Source organism: Bidens hawaiensis, unplaced genomic scaffold (genome assembly GCF_021521415.1).
Source record: "Bidens hawaiensis isolate Kalapana, Puna unplaced genomic scaffold, B.hawaiensis_p1.1 tig00015451_1, whole genome shotgun sequence".
NCBI lineage: Eukaryota > Viridiplantae > Streptophyta > Magnoliopsida > Asterales > Asteraceae > Bidens > Bidens hawaiensis.
Window position 1 is genome coordinate 382572 of NW_027492381.1, and position 9553 is coordinate 392124.

The following is a 9553-nucleotide window of genomic DNA, read 5'->3' on the forward strand; positions in this document are numbered from 1 at the left end:
TATAAAATGACTAAAATGAGCATTAATAAAAAAAAACATACAGTAACACTAAATGTATATATCTTGAAAGGTTATTTAGGTAATTAAAATACTAAAAGTTTGTAAATATTTTTAAACACTACTAACAAGAGCTTATAGCTTCAAGCTTTTTCTCATGACCTAAAAGCTTCAAGTTTTTTCAATCAAACAAAACATTTTATTACGTGAGAGTTTTTTCTCAAAAACTTGAAGTTAGAAGCTCATAAAATCTCCCTACCAAACATACTATACATGTTCGATCGAAAGAAAAAAAATAATGTGGAAAAAGACCCAACGTAGGCTTTTACAGGTCTTTATACGAGTGTATTTGATGGTTTATAAACTCCTTTTGAAGTGATTAGTTGTTTTTTTAATAAAACATTAACTTAGTTAGCTATATACTCTAAACTAGGGTTATAAATGATATAAGTCTAAGCTTGTATAAGCTCGAGTTTGGCTCATTTAGCTCCGGATAGCTCGTCTCAATTTATTTAACATATGATAGCTTGAATTGGCTTGTTTATTATTAATTAATTACTTTATTGTTTTATTTATATATTTGTAGTTCTTATATATATTTACATTTGTTACTTTTTATATAGCTTGTCATTTTATTAATAATTTGCCATTTTATTAAATGTATAAATAAAATAACAAACTCGTTATATTTATATATATAAATATTAAATAAAAAATATTATAAAAATAACAGGCTCGTGATTCTAGTCGAGTTTGACAAATGACTAAGTATGAGTCCTTTTATCACATAAGCTTTTAATATATGCTTAAGCTCGTTGAAGATCAACTCAATTGAATCTTTTTAGTTTTCGAAAAACCGGTATAAAATAGCTCATGAGCAACTACGTTCATTTACATTTTCAAAAGCTAACCAAATTAGATAGATATATTATTATTCATGAAAAAAAAACCATATAAATAAAACACTCCTTTCTTAATCATCCACCTCATTTAATACAAATCAGTTACACACCAATCAACCCTTATAATAATAATAATAATAATAATAATAATAATAATGAAAATGACTTAAGTATCATGAGGAGCTCAAGAGCTTATTGGACATCGATGATTCTTAATTAAAGAATTAAACATTAATTTGTAGTTATGAATAAATCCAAGTTTTGACTTATGAGAGTGGTGGCAAGGATGTCTCTCTCTCTCTCTCTCTCTCTCTCTCTCATAACAACAGGCTTCCAAAAGCTGCCCCAAACTGTCAGAATATATAAATGCTAAACAAGAAAATGTATACTACTTTTCTTTAATTTTCTTTTTTCTTCTTATTTCAATTCCCATTTTTGCTTCTCTCTATCTAATTATCTATCCATCCACTCATCATCTATCCAGATCCTGATATTCCAGATCCATCACTTCTTCAACCCTAGATCACTTTAATTCTCACTTCAAGGTAAAAATTTAATCTTTTTTGATTCTTGATCACTACCCATATGTTCTTTTACCTATATATTGAGTTGGGTGTGCTTCAAAATGCTTTCTTGATGTGGGAATGTGCTCATTTTGTGAAAATTTACTGTCTTTCTGGATAAAGACTTGATCTTTTTGTGTATTTATCTGTGTTTTTTTTCTGGGGTTGTATTTTCTTGAATAAAAATGTCTTCTTTTTGTTAAATTATTAATCTTTTACCAATAATTTGAGTTGGGTATGATTCAAAATGCTTTCTTGTATGTGTGAATGTGTTCATTTTGTGAAATTTTACAGTCTTTTTGGATAAAGACTTGATCTTTATGTGTTTTAATTGTGGGGTTGTGTGTTCTTGATTAAAATGTATCCTTTTTGTTAAGTTATTAATCCTTTTCAAGAAATTAATTGTGTTTCTTGTTTGTTTCTAGTAAATTGAGCAAAAAGGCTGAATCTTGAAGTCAATTTAGGTTTTGATTAATATTATGGGTTGTTGATCACAGGGTATTGCACCAATTTCATGCTCATATGTTCTTTTACCAGTAATTTGAGTTGGGTATGCTGCAAAATGCTTTTCTTGATATGGGAATGTGCTCATTTTGTGAAAATTTACAATCTTTTGGATAAAAGACTTGATCTTTAGGTGTTTTTAATTGTGGGTTTTTGTGGGGTTGCATTTTCTTGATTGAAAATATCTCCTTTTTGTTAAATTATTAATCTTTTTCAAGAAAGTAATTGTGTTTCTTGTTTCTTTTTAGTGAAATTGAGCAAAAAGGTTGAATCTTGGAAGTCAATTTAGGGTTTGATTTATTATTATGGGTTGTGTTTGTGGCAAACCATATGCCATTGAAGATAGCAGAGAGAGTCCAAGGGACAAAGCAGAATTAAGGGTGCCTAGGGTTACATCATCAAGAAGAGAAGATGTGTACAGGATGAAACCCCAATCAGATAATAATAATAATAATGGATCAATGCTGATTAATAAGCATGTTAACGGGCTGGTCAGGCTGCCCGGGGATAATTTTGATAGGAAAAGGGAGAAATCAGAAGCCATTGTTTCTACACATCATCCTGCCATGGGCATTATTCCGAGAGCAACCGAAGGTGAACAGGTCGCCGCCGGTTGGCCTCCGTGGCTGGCGGTGGTTGCTGGTGAAGCTATTAAAGGTTGGGTGCCCCGAAGAGCTGATTCTTTTGAGAAATTGGATAAGGTTTGATTCTTGTTTTTGAGATTGCAGATTTTTTTTAAATAATTTTATGAACATGATATGTTTATTGGATTATGTTACTTTCATAATGTGTAGAGGTGGCAAGATGGGTGGGTCGAGTTGGGTTGGTAAGGTAACGGGTCATTTTTGGTGTGGGTTGAAGCGGGCCGGTTTGAAATGTGTCAGCCTGCAAAAAGTATAAATAGCTAATGTGTTAATTATGATTACAATACATATTATAATAAGAATATTATGAGACCGTAAATGAACAATTTGAAAGGTTGTATGGATTAAAAATTTACTTAGGCGACTTTCAGTCTGTTCTTTTTTATAACAGTATAACACACATTCAAATTGACTCATTGTAAGTAAATTTGTTACCTTCTAAATGGTTCATTTTTGGTATGGGTCGAGATGGGCTGGGCCTTCTTGAATTGGGTCAACCCGCAAAATTGTAAATAGTTAATGCGTTGATTACAAAACAATGCTATTACAACAATAATATTACGCATCTGTAAATAAACATTTTTATATGACCCGTTTGAGATAACACATATTCTAAGCTAATGAGAATTTTCTTTTTATTTTTTCAGATCGGGCAAGGTACATATAGTAATGTCTATCGGGCCCGTGATCTAAACCAGGGAAAAATTGTTGCTTTAAAGAAAGTAAGATTTGACAATCTCGACCCCGAAAGCGTCCGGTTTATGGCCCGCGAAATCCACATTCTTCGGAAGCTCAACCATCCAAACGTTATAAAACTAGAAGGTCTAGTAACTTCTAGAATGTCATGCAGTTTATACCTCGTTTTCGAATACATGGAACACGATTTAGCCGGGCTTGCTTCTCACCCAAGTCTCAAGTTCACCGAATCGCAAGTCAAATGCTACGTACGACAATTATTAACCGGGCTCGACCATTGCCACTCCAACGGTATTCTTCACCGTGACATAAAAGGTTCAAACCTGTTAGTCGATAATAATGGCATATTAAAGATAGCGGATTTTGGTCTTGCGAGCTTCTTTGACCCTGGTCAAAGTCAACCGTTGACCAGCCGTGTTGTGACATTATGGTATCGACCGCCTGAACTTTTACTCGGTGCTACTTATTATGGCACTGCGGTTGATTTATGGAGTACGGGGTGCATAGTCGCTGAACTATATGCTGGTAAGCCTATAATGCCGGGAAGAACCGAGGTAATTATATTAATTGTTTTGTTAATAGGATAATATTTTTTATAATTATTAATTTTAATTGTAGGTTTGTTGCATTGTAGGTAGAACAGTTGCATAAAATTTTTAAGCTTTGTGGATCACCGTCCGAAGATTATTGGAGAAAGTCAAAGTTGCCTCATGCTACTATTTTTAAGCCTCAACAACCGTATAAACGTGTTGTTGCGGAAACGTTTAAGGAATTTCCGGGGCCTGCGTTAGCTCTTCTGGAAACTCTTCTTTCTATTGATCCTGCTGATCGTGGGTCCGCTGCTTCGGCTTTGAAGAGTGAGGTGTGAATCTCTTTATATATGATCGGTTTATATTATAATGGGCCTATAGGGTGTTTATATTTGCATTTTGGAACTGATTTAGGGGTGCGGCATTAAACCGAAAAAAAAAAAACGAACCGGAATAACCGAACCCCAAATAAAGCTGACGGTTGGTTTAATGTTTTCGAAAAAATTGAATTTTTGGTTTGGTTATTTGCGTAACCAAAACCGAAAACCGAATTTATGATTTTCATTTTTTATTTTGAATATTAACTAATTTATCAGAGTTAACAAATATATAGTGTAAAATGTGTAAGAATTTACTAATTATTAATTAACAAAAAGTATTAAGTCTGAAGTTTTTGGCCCAAATTTAATATTTTGGGTCATATTTTTGGCCTAAAGATTACAAGTCCAAATGGTAAAAACCGAACCGAAACCGAGCGATTTTTAGAAAATTCAAAAACCAAAAGCTCAGTCTGAGCCCAAAACCGACCCATGCACACTCCTAACTAATTATCTGATTATTGTGACTTTTAGTTTAATCAATCCTTTTTTTTTTTCTCTTTATTTCTTTTTACAGTTTTTTACTACAAAACCGTTCCCATGTGATCCTTCAAGCTTACCGAAGTATCCTCCCAGTAAAGAATTTGATGCTAAAATGCGCGATGAAGAAGCTAGAAGGTACGTGTTAAGTGTGTTACATGTAACCTTTATTTAATATATGTAAAGTTTTGCGAATGATTTAAAATATTTAATTGTGAATTAATAGACAAGCTGCTGCGGGAGGGAAAGCACACCGACCCGACCAAGAAAGAAGGCCCGCAAGGGAGTCTCGGGCCATTCCCGCACCCGAAGCTAACGCTGAACTCGCATCATCTTTGCAGGTTAACTTTGGATATTTAAGTAAAGTTTTAAATTATTAGTCAAATACCTAAAATACCCTTGGTTATATACAGAAAAGACAAGGGCAGTCGTATTCCCGTAGTGAAAAATTCAACCCGCAACATGAAGATTCGGCTTCCGGGTTTCCAATTGACCCGCCGAGACCGTCTCAAGCTATGGAAGAAGACCAACCCAGTAACCTGCATAAACGGGCTTCACATTCCGGCCCATTAGTCCAACGGGCCACCTGGTCAAAAGCCGGGAAAAAGGTTGAGTCAAACGGGCCGGATTTATCAGCAATGTCGGGTTTAGTAGCCGCTAGGAAAAGCATGTTGTGTGAAGACCGAAGAGACAGGGACAAAACGGGAACTTCACAACAGCAAATTCCAAGATTAATAAGTCGGTTCCCGGGTTCGCTTAAAGAAGCCTCTTCAAACGCTGCGGGACCACCCGATGACGACGGAAGATCGGTTACTAAAGATCCGGTTAATGTAAGTTTTTTAATTAATTTAAAAAAAAATGTTACAGTTTACAAACAAAATGACGTTTTTACCCTTTGTGCAGATCGGGTACGGTTCCAAGGCCAGCAAGATTCATTACTCAGGCCCGTTACTCGCTCCGTCTGGTAAAGTTGACCAGATGTTGAAAGATCACGACCGTCAAATTCAAGAAGCCGTAAGACGGGCCCGTGATAAAACAAAGATTAAAAAAGTCCAGGTGGAAAATACAGTCTTTTCGGGTCGCTGAGCTGGCTTTATTTATACACCCTCGGACACGAACACGGGTTTTGAAGAAAGTGTAGGCAAAATGATATATAATGAGCTAAATGTTTAAGTTGAGTTTGATGAATGTAATGTGATGTAAACTGTATTATTATTATTATTATTATTATTATTATTAAGCAATTGTGGTTCAAATATGGTTATTTTGGGCATGGTTTGGTTTACTTGGCTACTTTGAAACTAATAAAGGGCATTTATGTAATTTTGTCATACTTGTAAACCATTTTAATATTCTAAATACAAAAATAAAAATAAAAATCAATATTATATATACCTAGTAGAAAATACTTTTTTTTTTAATAATTGTCTTTTTTAACATGTTGTAAGAGGAGTGGAAGAGGTGATCATAACATGTTATGGAGTGGCACATTTTATAAAATAATAAATAGCCTAAGCTATTATAATTTAATCTGATCCATTTGGAGGCTCTTTACTATTTTATTTATTTTGGGAGTATTAAGTGAAAAATATACACTAGCAAATATTAGCAAAATTAACCTAGTATATAGGCCAGAAAATATACTCCAAAGTAGGCATGTTCAAAACGGTTTGGGACTAGGAACCGGAACCGGTTCCTAACCGGTTCCTATATTCAAAACCCTCAATTAAACCGATTCCAGGCTCGAACCGGTTAGGGAACCGAACCGGTTCTCCCACCCTCGGACCCCTAACCTATCTAACCGGTTCTTACCGGTTCCTAACCCGGTTCCTGTACCGTAACCGGTTCCAACCGGTTACAGTGTAAAAAATTTTTTTTTTTCGTTTTTCGTTTGCGATTTGGATTTTAAACTACGATTCGTATTTGTATAACATGAAAAATAAAAAAAAAATTAACATAAAAATAAACAATTAACTGATGAAGAAAAGACAACTACTGAAGATGTTTGCCACTGAAGACAACTACTGAAGGTTGCCACTGAAGACAACTACTGAAGGTTGCCACTGATGAGGAATACTCATCAGTGGGAACATTCATCAGTTGCAGAGTTTGTTGTCACTGATGCAAAATATGAATCAGTGACACATCAGTTGCAGAGTTTCATCAGTTGGAACATCATCAGTTAAATATGTAACCATTGTACAATGTAAACTTGTTCATTGGATTTGCAATACAAGTGCATTTAGTTTTTTTTTTTCGTTTTTCGTTTGCGATTTGGATTCTAAACTACGATTCGTATTTGTATAGCATGAAAAATAAACAAAACAATTAACATAAAATTCATTTTATTTACTTTAAGAAGTTCAAAAAAAAAAGGTTACATGTTTTAAAATCTTCAAAAACAAACTAACAAAACATTAAACTTATAAATATAAAGTTGTGACATATTATTTCTAGAAAAGCCTTCTTGTTCGTCGTAATTATTGAGCGGCGACTTCTTCCTCGGAATTACTTGTAGAAATGCCTTCTTGTTCGTCGTGCACTCGAACATCAAGTGGTGTTTCATCTTCGAGAGTGGTTACGTGTTGAATACGATCGATTGAGTCCAGGTGATCCTTTAAGCAAATGCACATCTCCACCGACTCCGAATTTAGTCTTGTTCTTCTCACCGATATTACCCTGCCACTAAGAGAAAAAGCGGATTCCGAAGCTACCGTAGAAGCTTGGACGGTTAGTAAATCACGGGCCATGGTGGCAAGAATCGGAAACTCGGTTTCCTTTACCTTCCACCAAGCCAAAACATCAAAAGTGCCATATTCCTCTTCGGATAAACCGGTAGAGTAATCATTTGCACTATACCTTCCTAGTTCGCTTGAAGGGGTGTTACCACTTTGTTTTTTAGCCGTTACGTTGCGAACGGTGTTCATAAGGCTAATCATGGGATCTCGTACTCTAGTAGCACTTGAACTTGATGAAGACCCCCCCGGCATAGGCATGTGTATGTTTGACCCATATTTATTTAAATAAAAGTCATACATAAATTTAAAATTCAAGTTAAAATCATTTTTTGCCTCTGTTGAAAAGTTTGGGTCAACTTCATGCATATCTAAGGCTGAAAAAATTTCGTCTATCACATATTCAACCCCCGTAACATTTAACATTGGGTTTAAAGCGGCGGCGCAAGTAAAAACCGGTGGCAATTCAAGAAAGTATTTTTTTAATTTAAACTTCATTGGTAATATGATGTTTGAAAACATTGGACTTTTATTTTCAAATTCTTTAAGATTGTTAACGATTAAAAATAACTCCGAAAGAACCAAGGGACTTGTCGGATAATACGTTCCCGATAGTTTCGTAGTTGATGTTTTAAAAACTTCAAGAAAAGTCGATAAGTCATTGATAATTTCCCATTTCTCATTTGAAAAGGGGATTGCCAAATCATTCTCGGCAAGACTAGAATGAAACATTTGTAAAGTTTCTCTTTGTTTCAAAGCACTTTGAAACATTATGCAAGTGGAATTCCATCGATGAGGTACATCCCAATTAGCTCCCAAAGCTTTTCTTCCCGTATCTTTACAAAATTTTCTATATTCCATTTGTCTTTTTTTACTTTTCTTAAAAACTTCATGTATCATTAGTCTAAAATTGTTTATAACCGATGTAACCTCATCCGAAGCAAGTCCGTCTTGCACGATTAAATTAATGATATGTGCAACACACCTTGAGTGAAAAAATACACCATTGCAAATCGGCGTATATTTTAATTTTAATTTATCAACCGCCGATGTATTATTCGACGCGTTATCAAATGCAATTGAAAATATTTTATTTTCTAGTTTATAAGTTTTTATAACATAATCTAAAATTTCAAACAAATTATCTCTCGTATGTGGATACTCAAAGAGTTCGAAAGCAATGGTGCGTTTCATCATTTCCCACGATGACGGGTCTACCCAATGAGCGGTGACACAAAGATAAGATTCGGGTAGACCATGTGGAGCCGACCAAACATCACTAGTTAAGTTTATTCCCGTATTTATATTTTCAAAATATGCAATTAGTACCTCTTTGGCCTTCTTCCACAATTTTAAACAATAACGTTTAAGAGTATGACGACTTACGTGAGTGTATTGTGGTTGAAGCGTATCTCGAATCATGGCGGTTAAGCGAGGGTTGTCGAAGTGGCTAAACGGCAAAGCTTCTTGAATCACAAACTTCGCCATACGATCTTGAACTCGATCAATTTGGTATGTAAATATTCCGCCTTCACTATCCATTTGCGTTTGTTGCGAATCGACGTTCTTTTTCAACGCCTTGCAATACGGTTTTTCGATGTGTTTCTTCAAATTTGAATTCGAAAGTGGGTTTAAATAAATCCCACAAAACTTGCACCGAGCCTTCAATGAATGGTCACTCAATTCAACCAAATCCCAATTGCACCAAATCTCTTGATTACGATTATGAGGTACAATACGAACGAAACTTGGTTCGGCGTTGGAACCTTGACCAACCGATGATTGTGAGGTAGACATAACAACAAATATGAATATAGAAGAAGAGAAAACAAGAGATTAGAGAACTCAAAACGTTGTAATAGCGTTTTTTTGTATTTTTTTGCGTTCGGGTTTGCGTTTTGAGTGTTGTGATGAATCCATGACACCAAATACCTATTTATACTAGTAGTGGGGTGCTTGGGGGAGCCAAAAAACGGCTATTTTTGACCCCAACTGTCAAAAAACGGCCATAAAAACGATTTCCAACGGCTATATTCGATCCAACGGCTAGAACCGGTTAGGAACCGGTTCCGGATGGTTCGGTTCCAGAACCGGTTCCTACCCGCCCCCACTCAGAAATGCAAGA

The 9553-nt window shown here is 35.1% G+C and overlaps 1 protein-coding gene across 1 annotated transcript; it reads left to right on the forward strand.

The window, feature by feature from the left end:
- Positions 1 to 1197: 1197 nt before the first annotated feature.
- Positions 1198 to 5911, forward strand: LOC143549236 (putative serine/threonine-protein kinase At1g54610). The gene is made up of 8 exons (XM_077040182.1): positions 1198 to 1444; positions 2215 to 2667; positions 3258 to 3860; positions 3941 to 4168; positions 4731 to 4831; positions 4920 to 5034; positions 5107 to 5523; positions 5597 to 5911. Exons 2-8 carry the CDS (start codon positions 2272 to 2274, stop codon positions 5777 to 5779), a joined length of 2043 nt encoding a protein of 680 aa, XP_076896297.1. The 5' UTR covers positions 1198 to 1444; positions 2215 to 2271; the 3' UTR covers positions 5780 to 5911.
- Positions 5912 to 9553: the final 3642 nt, after the last annotated feature.

Bases quoted from the DNA above. Each gene is read 5' to 3' on its own strand.
- LOC143549236 (XM_077040182.1), top strand. From the start codon at position 2,272: ATGGGTTGTGTTTGTGGCAAACCATATGCCATTGAAGATAGCAGAGAG. The intron at 2,668-3,257 runs GTTTGATTCTTG...TTATTTTTTCAG, and splicing joins CTTTTGAGAAATTGGATAAG to ATCGGGCAAGGTACATATAG. The intron at 3,861-3,940 runs GTAATTATATTA...GTTGCATTGTAG, and splicing joins TAATGCCGGGAAGAACCGAG to GTAGAACAGTTGCATAAAAT.